Source organism: Macaca mulatta, chromosome 6 (assembly GCF_049350105.2).
Source record: "Macaca mulatta isolate MMU2019108-1 chromosome 6, T2T-MMU8v2.0, whole genome shotgun sequence".
Lineage (NCBI taxonomy): Eukaryota > Metazoa > Chordata > Mammalia > Primates > Cercopithecidae > Macaca > Macaca mulatta.
Genome location: NC_133411.1, coordinates 67028845 through 67046197, shown reverse-complemented (window position 1 = coordinate 67046197; position 17353 = coordinate 67028845). Strand labels below are relative to the sequence as shown.

Below are 17353 nucleotides of genomic sequence, written 5' to 3'. Positions count from 1 at the left end.
GAATTGTTCTCAATGTCTCCTTATGTTTTCTGAGCCATATAAGGAAAAACAGTCACACTGCTGGAACATTTATGTGATGGGTTTCTTGAGATAAGATATTTCAGTGAGTATTACTAAATCATTCTGTCTAAGCCCTTGCAATATGAATCATCTAAAGATGTGCTTTATAAATAAACAGAAAGAAAGCATCAAGCAGACCCATGGTTTTTCTTTAGAAAACCAAGTAAGGAATATCAACCACTGGGCTTTGCTCTCAGATTCCTGGTAATTTGTGGTATGATTTCCCAGGTTCACTGAGGAAACATCCCCAATTATTCCATCTGCCCACTGCAGCATCTCCCAGGCTTTGTGTCCACCTACTGCTAATTGCCTTGAGACTTTATGGTTTTTCCTAACTTGGGTCAAGAAAAATTTGCTGACATTGAATACTTGAAAGTTGTATCTAAACATATATAATGTGTCAATTCCTGTAACCCTCTCTTTAGACACAGGCAGCTTAAGAGCAGAAAGAAAAAGAATAACTGCTCACCCCTCTATAAATATGGAAGGTTGTGATATGACAAGAAATCATTTCACCAATTCAGTAAATGACTTTGTCTCCCAATAAATGTCATGAATTATCCCACGTACAAAATTTTTAACTCATTGTTTTGCTCCCAAGGGAGAACAAAACTACATGCAGATCTCATATTTTCATGTTTCAAAATTCATTTTTTCTTTGGTACTTAGAGAACTTCAAATCGAATTTGTTATAACCACCAAGATAGTTTTGTTTTTGTGGATTGTTGTGTGTGTGTGTGTGTGTGTATGTGTGTGTGTGTGTTTAGCTAGTGGATAGCACATTAGACAGCACCAAGAAAGAGTCTTGCAGAATATTCTGTTGCAGAAATAGAATGTTGAAGAAATATTCTATTGGACAGTGCTGTTCTAGAGTCTAAAACATTTACTTCTATGTGCCTTCAGAATAGTCTAAATCCATTTGAGCATACGGAAAGCAGCATGATAAAAACAAAACAGTATTTGAATGCCTGGGTTCAAGTCCAGCTACGCTGAACATTTCCATGCCTTGGGATTTTATGACTCAGTAAAATTTCAAAAAATACCTGGGACACCGACCTAGGGTTACTAACTCCTTATTTTGCCAGGTAAAGAACATTATCAAGGAATTTCCCATCAATATATATTTTTATTTTTTAAGACATTTTCACTTCAGTGAAAAAGAGCACAATCTCAGAATAAAAGAATTTTCTAAAGGAATACGTATAGTCTTTTAAAAAAAAATCTCACTGCATGGTCCATGTACACTTTGACTTTGACAAGGACCAATGAGCATTCTGTTGGGCAAGTACCAGATCTTAGAGTGGCATTTGGAAACCACTGAGCTCTGTCACTTGCCAAGGGCATGACTGCCGATGAGTAACTTAAGTTGTCAGGGCCTAGTTCCTTATCTTAGAATGGGAATATGAGCATCCATTTAATGCAGAGTTGTCAGAATTAAATTCAGCATGTTGGTAGAACACCGTGTCTGGCACCTAGTAGGCATTCATAAAACACATTGCTCTCCTCTCTGTTTGATCAAGGACTTCCTTTTAATCTATTGAATCTTTTCACCACATGCAGACCTTTAAAATTGTTGTACTAGTTGACCATAAATCTTTTTCCCAGGAGCCCATTCTGGAGAAAAACCAAAAGGGCAGGGCCACTGGCATTAAGAACAAGCCTGCCAGTAAGATAAACTGTGAGAGAAGATCCTGTTCCTAGAACACAAAGTGAGAGCACTTGTGAATCCGTGCCCGTGTACCCAACTCTTTCACCATCCTTCTTCCCTCCGTGGAAGTCAGACTCTCAGCTTTGTACTCAAACCTTCTGATGATAATTTGGGACATCAGCAGTCCTAGAAAAGTCTCTCTATCGTATTGGTTTTTATTAAACAAAATAACCTACTATGCTTAGTGAATATGTCTACACACAAGTGCTAAACATTTTTTAATTATTTTGGTTTGAACACAGTCAGTCTTTGTGCCATCATATAACTAACAAATTTGAAGGCATTCATTCACATCATGTATTTTCTCTAATGAAGCCTAAATTGTTTTCTCATGACAAATAAAGAGTTTCCATTTTAGACTAGATTATTTTTTGCTTATGTTGCATAAACTTCAGTCCCATCTGCTTTATCATCAGTGCCTGTCCTCCCCAAGTGATATGAGCACACATGAGCCAAAAATTAAGGATTTGGGGTTGAAAGTTTTTTTTTTGGGGGGGGGGGGTCAAAGATGGGGCCAGGCTCTAATTCTAGTTTTAAATTTATTATTTATCAACAAATGACAAATTGTATTCATTTATTATATACAAGGTAATATTTTGATATATGTATACATTGTGGAATGATTAAATCAAGCAATTAACATGTCCATCACCTAGCAATTTATCATTTTTTGTGATGAGTACATTTAAAATCTACTCTCAGTAATTGTCAGGTGTACTATGCATGATTATTCATTATAGCCACCAGCCTGTACAATAGGTATCTTGAAATTGTTTCTCCTTCTAACTGAAACTTCGTACCCTTTCACCAACATCTCCCATTCCACATCCTCCCATTCTTCCCCAGGCCCTGCCCCAGAACCACTGTTCTACTCTCTGCTTCTATAAGTTTGATTTTGTTTTTAGATTCTACATATGTGTGAGATCACATAGTATTTATCTTTCTTGCCTGACTTATTTCACTAAGCATAATGTATTCCAGGAACTTCCATATTATCATAAATGGCAAGATATCCCCTTTTTAAGCCTGAGTAGGAATCGTGTGTGTGTGTGTGTGTGTGTATGTGTATAACATTTTCTTTATTCATCTGTTGTTAGACACTTAGGTTGATTCCATATTTGGGCTATTATGATTAATGCTGTACCAAACATGGGAGTGCAGGTATCTCTTTGACATGCTGATTTCATTTTCTTTGGATATGTACCCAGAAATAGAATTGCTGGATCATATGGTAGTTTTATCCTTAATTTTTTGAAGAACCTTCATACTGTTTTCCATAGTGACTGTATTAGTTTACATTCCCACCAACAGTGTTAAAAGGCTTCCTTTTCTCCACGTCTTCACCAATATTTGTTACCTTTTTTTTGATAAAAACCCATTATTATAGGTGTCAGGTGATATCTCCTCGTGGTTTTAATTTGCATTTCACTTAAGATTAGTGATGTTGAGCACTTTTTCATATACCTGTTGACCTTTTTTTGTAGGTCTTGTTTTGATTTTAATTTTTTTGTAGAGAGGGTGTCTCACGATGTTGCCCAAGCTGGTTTCAAAGTGCTGGACTTAAGCTGTCCTGCTACCTCAGCCTCCTGAGGTGCTGGGACTACAGGTGTGAGCCACTGTGTTGGGCCATTGTTTTGAGAAAGACCTATTTAGGTTTTTTGCCCATTTTAAAATCAGGTTATTTGTTTTCTTGCTATTTAGTTGTTTCTTAATTCTTAAAATATTAATAAGATGTGAGCACATGGTTTAAATTTCAGAAAACTAAATATCTTTGAATGTCACTGTATTAGTCTGTTCTCACGCTGCTGATGAAGACATACCCGAGACTGGGCAATTTACAAAAGAAAGAGGTTTAATTGGACTCAAGAGTTCCACGTGGCTGGGGAGGCCTCACAATCATGAAAAGAGGTTTAATTGGACTCAGAGTTCCATGTGGCTGGCTGGGAAGGCCTCACAATCATGGTGGAAGGCAAGGGGGAGCAATTCACATCTTATGTGGATGTGATAACAGGCAAAGGGAGAGAGCTTGAGCAGGGGAACTCCTCTTTTTAAAAAATTAGATCTCATGACACTCATTCACTATAATGAGAACAACACCAGAAAGACCAATCCCCATAATTCAGTCGTCTCCCACCAGGCTCCTCTCACGATATCTGGAAATTGTGGGAGTTAAAATTCAAGATGAGACCCCCATCTCAAAAAAAAAATAAAAATTCTGGCCTGCCTTAAGAAATAAAAATAGTGGTTTGCACTTGTAATTCCAACTGCTTGGGAGGCTGAAGTGAGAGGATCACCTGAGTCCAGGAGCTTGAGGCTGTAGTGAGCTGTGAATTGTGCCACTGCACTCTAGCCTAGGCAACAGAGTGAGACCCCACATCTCTTTAAAATTTTTCAAAATATTTAGAATGATCAAAACACCAGAAAAGCGGCATAACTAGATATACAAACATGTGGCCTGGGTTTGGCATTGAAAATTTTCCTTTTGGAAGATATTACACAATACCAAACAGTTTTAATGTTACTCATATATTAATTTACATTTTATTTGATTCTCAGTAAAAGGTTGCTGGACATTCTTGCTAAATTGAAAGTTTTGGTAGTTGTGATTTTTAATACAAGTTTTTGTGTTAAATAGATTACTTTAATTCTAAGTGGCAATAGCTTCAAAGAGGAAAAGCACATTCATTTGTAACTGAGGTTGGCTTTATTATATTAGGAACTTTATTCCCTAGGGTTTCATAAATAGATGTACTGCTTAATTTATTTTGACTTAAATGGAGCTAGTTTCAAATTAAAAGGCCAAGTAATACAGAGGATCCATATCCTCAAGTATGTCTAATACCAAGGAAACACAGTTTTTATGTATTTTTGGTATTGTTGTGTTTACTATATAGATTACTTAGTTTATCAAAAAATCTAATGCCTCCTTTATAAGTAATTTTAAATCATTCATTATATTCTTAAATTTATAATTTGTCAGAGTGAACATTATTTTTGGAAAAACAAATCATCTCTTTTAAACACTATATGGAAAAACTAATTTGGTTTGCAAGATTTTCTTGGTAGTCACATTTTTCAGAATATTTTTATTGTCTTAAATTAGTTTCATGATTTTAATTTAAGCAGGTAGCAATATAAAATATTTAACATTCCTGTGAATTCCCTGTGCAGCCCAATTTCTCAGGTAGCATTTTAATATTTAACTTTGTCTTATGTATATTTAATTAAAATAAGCATATTTCCTTTAATAAGTAGCTTTTTAAAAATGAATGAATGATACATGAACTGAAATTAGTCTGAAAAACCCACATGATTTTTTTTTATTTATTTGAAAATAGAATCAATGCTCACATTTTAATACATTTGGATTCACATAACTTGAAAAATTTTAGAGATTACCAAATATAGATTTGAGTCAATAAAAATATTTTAAAAGAATAAAGGCATGTAGAATTTTTATGGTTCATTAATGTTTAATGCTAAAAGCAGAATATTACAGTCGAATATATACTATGATTCTAACTCTATAAGAAAGTATGTATTCCATAATAGTCACATACTGTATTACATCCATGTGCTCACATACATGCAGCGGGAAAATGTTATCAATAGTTATCTTTGAATTGTTCTTTAAGTTGTTCTATGTCTTCCAAAGTGTGTATATGTAGGCATATACTTCGTGTGTGTATGTGTACATAAAGATATATACATATATGTATACACACACGTAAAGATCAAGTAGGTTATATTATGTTTGTTTGTTTTATATGTCCATACTTTTATGAAGATGGGACTAGATAGTTGTGAGTAGATGTGGCTCCTCCTATAGCTAATCCTAGGGTGTTGTCAAATAGTCTAGGCTCCCAGAAATATTTTTATATTCATTTAAAAATTAGAACATACTTGTTTCTCTGTAATTCTAAAAAAAGTGGTTAAGGGTGAATTGATAGATGGATGATAGTTTTTAGTCTGAGGGAAGAAAGACACTAGGATTTCAAAATGATCAAAATCTTGGACTTTAAAATATATTTCAAAAATATTATTTTAATTTTCTATATGTTTATCAATTTCCTAATTCTATTGACAAACTTCAGAGGAGAATATCTTTCTAGTAAGAGAGAGTGAATCACAGAAGATGAAAAAAGTTTGCACACGATTCCATTCGACCGGCACGGTGGCACACACCTGTAGTCCTAGGCACTCCATGGCCTGAGACAGGAACGATCACTTCAGCCCGGGAGTTCAAGGCCAGTCTGGGCAACATAGCAAACTTCAATGCCATTGAAAAAAAAAAAAAGATTAGATTCAAACATAAGCCCCAGCCTGTGACTCCTTCAAAATGCTAGTTCATGCAATCATTTGTCATGCTAAAATTTGCAATGTGTGATATTCAAAAGCAGTAGGTCTTACATGACCACTAATGCTTTAAATATCATAGGATTAGGGGACTTTGTTCCATAAAGTAAAAACTTCCTTCTGGTTAACTATATCTCCTTTTCCTTATGATTTAGTCATAGTAAAACAGAGAAAGGTTGCCACCTAGTGTGTTTAAGATTTCAACCAATCATGAAATGAACTTGTTTAGGAAATTATATTTTCAGGTGCTGATGTTGATTGAACTTATTTTTTTAAGATGAAAACAGGCTTTTTCATGTTTAAGTACTTGAACCGTTTGTGGATCCCAACAAAGTCTCCATAAGAGTGTGGGCATTTAGATTTCTTGCTTTCAGTTTCTTGCTTGTTTCTGTCTTCTTATTACAGAAGAAGTAAGGGTAGAAAATAATGTGATAAACAATACAGAAGTAGAAGAAGGATAGGGCAGGGGATAGAGAATAGAAGTTCCTGACTCTACTGTCTGAGGAAAAAGAAGACAATAGTGTACTGTTGAGCCCTGTATTCTCCTGCCTCCAGCAGCACTGGCTCAGGATTCAGCAAGTCTTTCTCTTTGGGAGAGGCAAGGCTCCCTGGGACTAGTGAAGATGACTCTGGTTCAGTTCCTGGTAAGCAGGGAAGGTGACAGAGCATGTGGCACCTCCTTGGACATCTTGAAACTTAAGACCAGTGTGACACTGACTCCCACAGTGACCTGCAGTAGTTCATCCTGACTGTTTTAGAAGTTTCTGCACTTGCATTCTGCTGTGACTGTTACCTGGGTACCAGTCTCATCACTCACATACATACATACATACGTGCATACATACATGTATACATGCGTGCATACGTACATACATATAGGCACGCAGTGTCAACATGACTTTTCTTCTGAGCCTTCCTATCCCTCATTCTTTCTCCGCCTGTCCTCCATGAACACTCCAGTTCTTTTCTTAAAAGAGCTGTATTTTCCTTAAAACAGATCCCAGCTGTTTTTTGTTAAGGGTTATTGTTGTTATATATGAAAGACAATATTGCAACATCCTCACCCAAAATTCACATTACCAGGAGGTACAATTTCAAGTGTTCAGGCGATATTCATTGTGTGACTTTGAATCTAGCTTCTCCATCACTTTATAGAGACCCTAATAGTCTCTTCCCATCTCAGAAGAGACTCAGAAAAATATTTAGCCAAGTAGGCCTAGGAAGCTGCAATTTATTACATTGTATTATAATCCCTCCCAGCTCCACTTTACGTGGCAAGGCACTTTGAAAAGTTTCTGTGGGTAAAGTTGTTCAGGTGCAAAATTTCAGAATCATTTTTTCATAGGATTTTTTAGCATATGTGATTATTCAGTTCATTAAAACTCACACATACTTGAAGCCAAATCATATTCACAAAGTGAATCTTCTGTTGATCTTAGCTACCAGATCTGTTTTTAAATTATTATAAGCAAAGTATAAGACACAATTCAAAGATATGTTTGTATTATATTTATTTTCTTCTAACCACAAATAAAAATATGTTTTACTTACCTCATTCTACTAGTGACAGTATGTCTGAAAAGATCTGTTTTAATATTGAATTGAGGACTTAGACAAAGATTTTAAAATTATATGTTAGGTATATATTCAAAGATAATTTAAGCATGACATACTTTTGAAAATAAATGGATAGCCTATAACCTGCCCTTTATTGAGGAATCTGCCACTGAAATGCTAGGAATCATTTTCCTGTTACTAAAGTGAGACCATCTTGAGATATTTGGCAGAAACAATTTCTGGGCAATTTATTAAAAAGTAATATATTTCCCTCACTAAAATGATAACTGTCTTCATGCTTTCATAGGGAAGAAAGCAAGACTGGTAAATTATCATAAATATTATAAAGTATATTACTTATAATACTTGTAAAGGAAATACAACCAAAGAAAAAATTAAATGTTTTAATAAATATGCAACCCTTTTGAGTTTTGAAATGTTGAAATCCAGTGTAATCTATGTAAAAAATTAGGGGATGTATTTCCATGGATTCATTTCAGATTCATGATGTGCCTTGGTTCAGATGACTTAGTTCTGAGAAAAATAAACTTTGTAGTAGGCAATTATAAAGAATAAAATGAAAGAAGAGACTATAGCTTGGGACAATAACAAGATTTCATATTATTTTAATTTTGGTTATCTGAACTGCCTCTCGTCCATTTTGTAATACAAAGTCTTCAGCTTGGCCGTGTACTGGAGCAGATGAATAGTTTTTCGGACTGGCAAATCAAGTAGACATAGGTGGCATGTCTTTTCTCCTTGTGTAATATACCTCCCATCATGGAATTTTTAATAACATTTTTAAATCCCAGAAACCATTGAACTATCTTGAATGCAATATATGTAGTATATACATCTATTGAAAATGTCTTTTGTGTTTGGACTTCTAACACACTACACAGTTTACTGATTTGTCCACCACTCACAAGAATGTTTGGCTTCAAATGAATTCTAAAGGTGCCTTTATGTGTGTAGAAAGTTGTCAAATGCTGAAGTGCTTAGCTCTGGATTTTGTATTCAGACTTTTTAAACATTAGTGTATCTGTAAGTATTTCTCAGTTGTTTTGTGAGAGTTAGGTTACTGTTTCAAAATAAGTACATAAGAGAAATTGTAGCCCTATATTTACCTATATGACACAGCCAGAAGGCAAAGTCAGAATGATGGGCCAAGGAAGAGATGTAGCTGGCCAACCCTGGCATCACTTTGAAATTTGCATTTATTGGGCCATTTTCCTAGAGCTTTGTTTTTAGTCTTTTTAAACTGTTCCATAGAAGTCAGCCAATGAATATCACAAAAGGGGACCATTCCAGGTATGGCTGTGCAGCTTACTACCTGCATGTCTTTGTGTTAAGTCTCAACCAATTTGAGTTACAATTTTTTTATCTGAAAAATGCCAGTAATATCACCTACCTTGCAACATTGTTGTAACAGTTGATGATATTGTATATAAAATACACTTGCTATGATAGCATTCTTTTTACTTTTGTAAATGTTTGAAATTTTCATATCTTTTTTTCCCCAGAACTTTTTCTTTCCCCCAGAGCTTTTAATGCTGTCATCTTCCCTCTCTCTCTACTACCACTATTTAGCTTAGGTCCTCATCTCTTCTGTTCTCTAAACTGGTCTCCCTGTTTCCACTTTTACCCCTTTAAAGCCCTCAATCTTGTATAGACCTGTCACAGGGTCTCAAGAGTCCTTCTTAGTGAAGTATCAGTTTTCTGAGTCTTTGCAATTTCCTGACTGCATAGGAAAGCAAAAATCATTATGATTTAAAAGTTGTTACTACTACTGCTAATTATTATTATAGAAATGTTTATTGAACATTTACTGTGTGGTAAGCACATTTTTTAGCACTTAACATTATCAATTTATTGAATCCCAAAACATAACTATATGTATGTGCTATTATCTCCATTTTACAGATGAAGAGGCCAAGGGAAAGTGAAGTTTGATAACTTGCACAATTTCATACACCTAGTATGTGGCAGAGCTGAAATTCCAACCCAAACTTCCATCAGAGAGTAAAATCCAAGTTCTTGTATATGTCATACAAGGGCTCCATGATCTGCTGCCTGGCTCATTACCACCCATGATTCTGAATTTCCTGCCTTACATGGCATTCTCTAGAATCACTGAGCTTCTCATTGCAGCTCTATCTGTTTCTTTCTCATCTAGGCAGCTGCTCTTCCTCCTTGGCTTCATCCCTCTCTGCTGGCTCCCTTGGGCTCAATGGCCTCCTTACCACTTCAGTGCGCCAGGCCTGTTCCCACCCTGGGCCATTGTTCTAGGAAAGAGCCTTTCTGGGCTTGACCTCAGAAGACCTTTTTTTTTTTGAGAGTCAGTGTAAGTTATGTAAATTATTTATTGATGACAGAAGAACACTATCTTAGTCCAGTTTTTGTTACTATGACAGAATAGCACAGACAGGGCAATTTATATGGAAAAGAAGTTGATATCTTACAGTTCTAGAGGCTGGGCAGTCCAAGGGCATGGCATCACCATCTGATTAGGGTATTTGGGATGCATCATCCCAAACGATGGAAAAATGGAAGGTCAAGTGAGCACATGCAAAAGAGAAAGCATGAGGGGCTGGGCTCACTTTATAACAACCCACTCTTACGGTAACTAACCCACTCCCACCATAACAGCACTAATTCATTCATGAGTGTGGAGCCTTCATGACCTAATTACTTCTCACAGGCCCCCACCTCTTAATACTGTTACAATGGTAATTAGACATCAACATGGGAAAATACATTCTTCGATTGACATCCTACCTCTACCACTTATTAGCTTTTAGACCTTATGCCCTCTCTGAACCTCAGTTGCCTCCTCTATAAAATGATCATAAAACCCAATGTCCTGCCTTCTTAGAGTTCTAGAGTTCTATGAATAATCTCTACAAAGAGCAGGTGCCTCTTGAAAAGCATGATTCTGGAACTAAGGGGGTGTAAAATAACATATGCTTCCTTTACATTGTTTTTTCCTTCTTCTGCTTTTATTTCCCACATTTTTATTTTCAAGATCTCCACATGGTTTGATCACCACCACAGCACCTATTCTAGCTATTGGTAACAATTTATTCAGTAACATCATCCATATGCTCCCTGTGCCCCAGCATGTTTCATGGGTATTGTTTTGGGCCACTCAGGTCATTTTCAGATTGTTCATGAGTGAGCAAAATGTTTATTTGCATTATTCTCAGTTAGGGCCATGTCCAGGGAGCTGTCTGTGTTGAATAACAGCATTCACTTTTGATTTAAGAATTTTATCTAGCTAGATCAAGAAATAGCTGATGGTGACTCTGGAAATCCTTGTCTCAAGTTATTCATGCTAAGAAATACCACAAAAGAACCCTGGGCCCCAGTTTCTCACTTTCCTCTAACTGGAATATTGCACAAATTTCCTTGCCCTTCCCTGTCCCTCCAAGACACGTCATGCTGACACCTTGCTCCCATAACCCAGGCACGGTGTAGCTGGGGTTGCTGCAGCAACAGCACACACAGAGTAACATTCCCCAGTAACTACAGTGGCTGGGATGTGAGTCAGTTGAAAATTGTGCTGGGTTTTTATTAGTGTATGATGCAGTCCCATGTCATCTACAGTTCCTAGCCTGTCCAAGACTTACACGGGATGATGCGGAACACTCCATGCCAATCACCTTCAAATGTTAGATGGTCAAGGGTTCTCTCACTGAAGTCACTGCAGTTGCTGGTTCCTTCCACAGCACCCCTTACTAATATCTACAGTAAGAAGCCAAAAGTAAAACTCAGGCCCCACTGCTGGAACACCATTTCTACTATTGCATATCCTGTGTACCTAAAAAGCAACAGTGAACCCTGGTTGATGATCAAGAAGCCCCTCTTTTTGCCCAGGGAGTTGGACGATGGTTAACATCCCAGAAGACATATTTTTAACCCAGTTGCTGGGAAGAACATGTGCTGAAGATTAAGGATGGAATCACTGTAATTCTCTATGGGAACTCATGAAAGTGGAACTTGCCGTTTAATACTGATTGACACTGAGCACAGAGTTATTGGTGGTTTCTAATGTGGGATTTGGTTTATTTTTCAGACACGGAGATGACTTGATTGTGACTCCATTTGCTCAGGTAAGCACAGCTTTGTGAATGGGCAGGTTTCTCACAGATGTAAAAATTTAATTTGGGGGATTAGTTCAGGTTATTAATTTAATTTAATTTTAAATCAAGCACAACTATAAATACAAATTCTTGGTTCATTCAAGCAATTCAAAAGCACTGCTAGAGAAAGTGGCTTTGGCTATATTAATCTGTTTCTTATAAACCCATAGAACCAGACTGTCTTTGCTTCAAATAACAAATTAGCTAAAGGGAATACTTAATTGGGCCCATAGTTCCTTAACTGACATAAGCACTAGAAGCAGAAAGCTATATCATGGCTTAAGTTAGGTTTAGTATAATTAGGTATATGATCAGTGCTTGAAATTCAATATTCCAATTCAACCTAATACCTTATTTATCTCTTTTTTACTTATATCATTTGTACAGAGATTTAGCTGAGTGATGTGTCGATGTTTACTTCTTCCTTCTAGGCATACAAATCATGAAAATACTTTAACCACATGACATATATGCAAGCAGGTGATAACATGATCTAAAATGTTTTGGAATATATATATGAAAGAGTTGATGACCAGATCTTCTATGTAGAGACCAGTACTTCTCAGCCCTACCTGCATGTTAGATTAACCTAGAGACCTCTTATCCCAATGCTCAGGCTGCAGCCCTGGTCAATTAAATCCAAAAATTTGGAGATCTGATCCAAACATCTGTATTTGGTAAAGGCCTCAGTATTTTTCCAGTGTGCAGGAGAAGTTGAGAGTCCCTGGTATAGACAACTAAGGGCAGAATAAGATAAAACTGATTTAACTGGGGCATGAAGCAGGTTTAAAACCAACACTGACGAGTAAGAAATGTTAAATACTGAAATGCAAGTAATACTGAGAGGTTGTAAAAATTATAATCAGTCCTATATCATACATCAGGGTGCTCTTGCACCTTGGACAACTCACTTAAATTTTCTGAGTCCTCTTTGTTTTCAACTGGTAAAGTTAGGGGACTGAGCTGGATGAAAGGCAGTCAGATCTAGTTAAAACCCTTTCACCTCTTCTTGCCAACTAAATGGACTTGAGCAAGTCACTGAACCTTTCCAAGCCTGATCTCTTCCTCTGTTAAATAACAGTTCCAAGAGTACCCACCTCATAAGGTTGCTAAGACACTGAAATAATACCATGCTTGTAAAATGCTAGGCACAATTGCTCAAAAATATAATATAAAAACTTTGTCATTGGTTTAAATGTATAGAGCCGAAAATGTTCTTTCTTTTCTAAAATGTCATAAGTATTATTTTTAAAATGGATTACAGGGTTTAGATAGTAGGATTATGTATAGTTCTACTTTTTAAAACTTTCCAAACTTTCATTACTGTAAGTTAGACCTACAATATAATCAATTCATAAGTAACATAATGTATAATAGTTACTTTTTAAATTAATGCAGGCAATTAAAAATAAAATACAACCACCATCTTTTTCAGATGGTTAACATCTTGTTTGCTGAAGGTTTTGCTGGAGATCATGAATTCTTTCTAGTATCTGTATTTCTGTGTTCAAAAATTTTACACTTGTATGATTTAATAATATTATGTGATACCAAAGTGTTATAAAGTTAGGGGTTTTTAATTGATTACTATTGAAAACATGGCTGGGTGTGGTGGCTCACACCTGTAATCCCAGCACTTTGGGAGGCTGAGGTGGGTGGATCACCTGAGGTCGGGAGTTCAAGATCAGCCTGGCCAACATAATGAAACCCTGTCTCTACTAAAAATACAAAAAATTAGCTGGGCGTAGTGATGGGTGCCTGTAATCCCAGCTACTTGGGAGGCTGAGGCGGGAGGATTGCTTGAACCTGGGAGGTAGAGGTTGCAGTAAGCCACAATCATTCCATTGCACTCTAGCCTGAGTAACAGAGCAAGACTCTGTCAAGAAAGAAAAAAAAAAAGAAAGAAAACTTACAATTCTGTATCTAAGACCTGAGAGAGAGGTGAATAGACAAAATATGACATAGCAATGTAAGTAACATCACCAAACAGAACCAATCATTCCAGTTTGAGTTCATTCAAGTAGCTATTCTTGTTTCTAACCAAATTATCTAGGTATTATTATAAGAAAAAATATATAAATAGTTAATAAAAAATGAAAAAAGATCTGTGTATGGCATATGTTCTTTTATATCAAGTAGTATTTATTAATCTGCAACAAATAGATTAATAAATTGGACTTGAACCCTATCATCAGTGCTCTTAAATTCCAAGGAAATCTAGTCTTTTACCTAATTAGACATTTTCTGTAGTGTACCTATAATCTCCAAGAAAAAAAAAAACAGATTTAATTTCAAGATATTGGGAAATACACACACACACACAAAATTTAGTTTTTATATATATATATATTATTTATATAATTACATATATATTATATATAATAATTATATATAATATATGAATATATATAATTATATATATAATTTAGTCCATATTAGTAAGCTATTTAAATAAAAAAGATGTGTACTTAGTATACTTGAAAATAGAACTTGGAATATAAATCAACTCTGTATAATTTATAGGCATATCTGATGCCCAAAAATAATCCCATAATATATTAAGACTTTGCTTATGATTAGCTAAGTGACTCACAATACCTTGTAGAGAGTGGTCATTACTCAAGAGGCTGCTGATTTTTTTTTTTTTAAGTGGCTTCATCACGATTTTCACAAATGGCCTTTTACTGGAGTATAAGACCTGGAAAGCCCCACTAGAATTAAAAACAAAACAAAACAAAAAACTGTTAAACCCTGAAGAGTTTCACCACTGGTAGAGCATCTATGGGGAGGTGGGTAAGAGAGAAGTCCCAGTGAGTACGTTTAAGTGGCCTTCTCTTAAACCCTGTTGGATGTGATTGACATATTTTGCTGACCCAATAACTAACTCCTCAAATTTTCTTTAATACAAAGTAGAACACTTACCACTTAACGGTAAGTGCTATTTTAGCATTAACTATTTAAAACTAAAAACATGAGATATTATGTCACTTGAAGTGATACCAATCTAATTTGTCCTGATATATCATAATTGCTTTCACCAAAGGACAGCAAACAACTGATTTTAGAAAAGTCACTCAGAAAAATATTTAGCCAAGTAGGCCAAAGAATTATCCACTTTTCCTAGCATGCTTTGAAGATTGGAATTTTACACTAAACCCTAATGAAAAAGCTATGCTTCTCAAAAAAAAAAAAAAAAAAAAAAAAAGAAATAAAACCTTTTTGCATAAAAAGTTTAGAAAAATAATAAGAAAAGAAAAGGAAAATTTTCTAAAATTCCAAACCCCAAAATAACTGCTGCTGACATTTTCCTTCATACCCTTTAGATTTATTTTTCTGTGCATATTTTCTTTCCTATGGCTCCTAAAAATGGCCCTCCCCTGTTGAAAGTGTTCGAAGATCCTCTCTCAAATCCATCTCATCTTCTGCCTCTTCTTGAGAACTCATTTCTTTATGCCTGAGTCCATCTCCAAAACACAAAAGGATCTCTCCCTGGTCTTTCCAAATCATGGTTTCCTTTGACCGTGAGAAGAATAAAATCCTAAAATAGAGGAGAATTCAGGAAGCCATGCAAAGATATATTGAACATTTTTGACCAGGCTAAAGCCTGAAACATCTTGGATAGATGTAATTTTCAGAAAGGATCCTATAGTATCTCTCCACAGTCTATCCCATTGTCTAAAACACTGTCAGGGCTAGAAATTCTTGCTGGTGTTTAACCTAAACTCTTTTCCATCTCTGATTTCTTATGCTTTCCCTTATAAGCTCAGAATCCCTTTGGTCCTCAGAGAAAGTGACAGCTTTAAATTTTTTTTATTTCAATTGTTAAAGTATTCTCTTGTGTTTGTTTTGAAATCTTTTGGTGTGGGTGTTTCCTTAGGCACGAAGGCTAGAGAGGAATCCCACTGGAGTGCACTCAGCAACTGACCGTTTTCTCTTGGCCAGAGTTATTGGGGGCCAAGGAGCACTAAGGAGGCACAATGCTGATAAACTGTAGGAAACCCTTCTCTGCAGTCAGCTGCCTCCGGACTCAGTGATCCCAGGATTTGTGACACAACTACCCTGTAGTAAAACTCTAAGTTGACTAGAATTCTCATGTGGAAGTGTGTAATGTTAAATGAAGTAGACTCTGATGAAAGAGAAAACAGGGAAACCCAAGCATTATGCTGGATCCCTGGAGAAACCCTCACATCTTTCAGACTAAGGAGATATTCCTGATTTGAAAATACAGAGGCAGGAGAATAACTTGAACCCGGGAGGCAGAGGTTGCGGTGAGCCGAGATCGCACCATTGCACTCCATCCTGGGGCACAAGAGCAAAACTCCGTCTCAAAAATAAAAAATAAAAATAAAAAAAATACAGGGTAGGAACAACAACTACATCTTTTTACCTTTACTCTAACCAAAGTACAGCACCTGGGAGACTTCTAGGATAAAAAATGCAGTAGTTATTAATACTATAGAATATTACCATTTAGTTGGTAATAAAATATAACCAATATTCTCATATCCCTGCCTGTCCCTCAGCCACTTCACCCAGCAGCAACAATCTTGTGGCCTCATCACCATCCCCAAGCTTGCAGACTGTGCTAGGCCCTCCCTGCCAGGCTGTGAAAGAAGATAGTCACCTCGTTTCATTTGGTGCTAATTTTTTAGCTTTTCTTTAGCCTTAATTAGTTTAAATTACAGCTACTATCTTCTGGACATCTAAGTTCTTTTTACGATCGAACCGTATAAAATTGTCTATCAACCATTTCTGGTGTACAAACCAGCAATTTCATACGGTTTAAACAAAACATAACTTGGAAAGAGATTTTCTTTTCATAAAAATGACCTTTCTATTTTGTAAATAAGCATAACTTGACTCCGGCTTTTTCCGGAGGTAAGACCGAAGTGATGAATCTCTTCCAGCGCGGGTTGCCGCTGTCTCCACCGCCAGTGGCACCTCCACCTCATGGTCTGTGTTTTACCGCCATCTAGTGTTAGCAAGTGTATATGGTTACGAAAAACAATCCTCAAAACCATTTATTTTCCTCTTTTTCTTAGGCTATAATGTTCAGCTGTTTAAGTGTTAAATGATAACTGCATTTTCCTGCTATTTTCAGTGATTCCTACTGTTTAATAAATGTTTAGAAGCACCTAAGGAGATCCGAGAGTAGTGTATGTAAATAACATTGAATTCTTCCCCATGGGCCAATACATGGGCTAATAATCTTTGTCTAAAATTTTTCTGTAAAACTACCAGTATTTCTTTCCTAAGGAATATATATTTCTCATGATTCCCAATGTATTTTTGACATTTACTGGCTATACTTTTGCTTGGTGGGGCAGAAGAGAAAGAAATGACCTTAATTTTCTAACCAATGAGCTCTGTGGAAGAAACCTCAGGGACCTTTTTGGTTAGCAAGCATTAAGAAGTAAGGACAATTGTAAAAGGAGCATTAAAGCTTTTACTACAGTTCTTAAAGAGTCGAATTCAGGGGAAGTGAGGGCTGCCCTGAACAAAGCAAAGATCAATGAAATTTTAATTTAGG

At 36.0% G+C, this 17353-nt stretch overlaps 1 protein-coding gene across 8 annotated transcripts in view; it reads left to right on the top strand.

Annotated features, from left to right (window-relative positions):
- The window catches only part of PDE4D (phosphodiesterase 4D), a 1577486-nt gene that overhangs the window by 1340709 nt on the left and 219424 nt on the right, over window positions 1-17353 (top strand). For all 8 annotated transcript variants that reach the window (XM_078004763.1, XM_078004764.1, XM_028850059.2 and 5 more), the window contains one exon: window positions 11757-11793. In XM_078004763.1, coding sequence (XP_077860889.1) covers window positions 11757-11793 — 37 coding nt within the window. The remainder of the gene's footprint in view (window positions 1-11756; window positions 11794-17353) is intronic.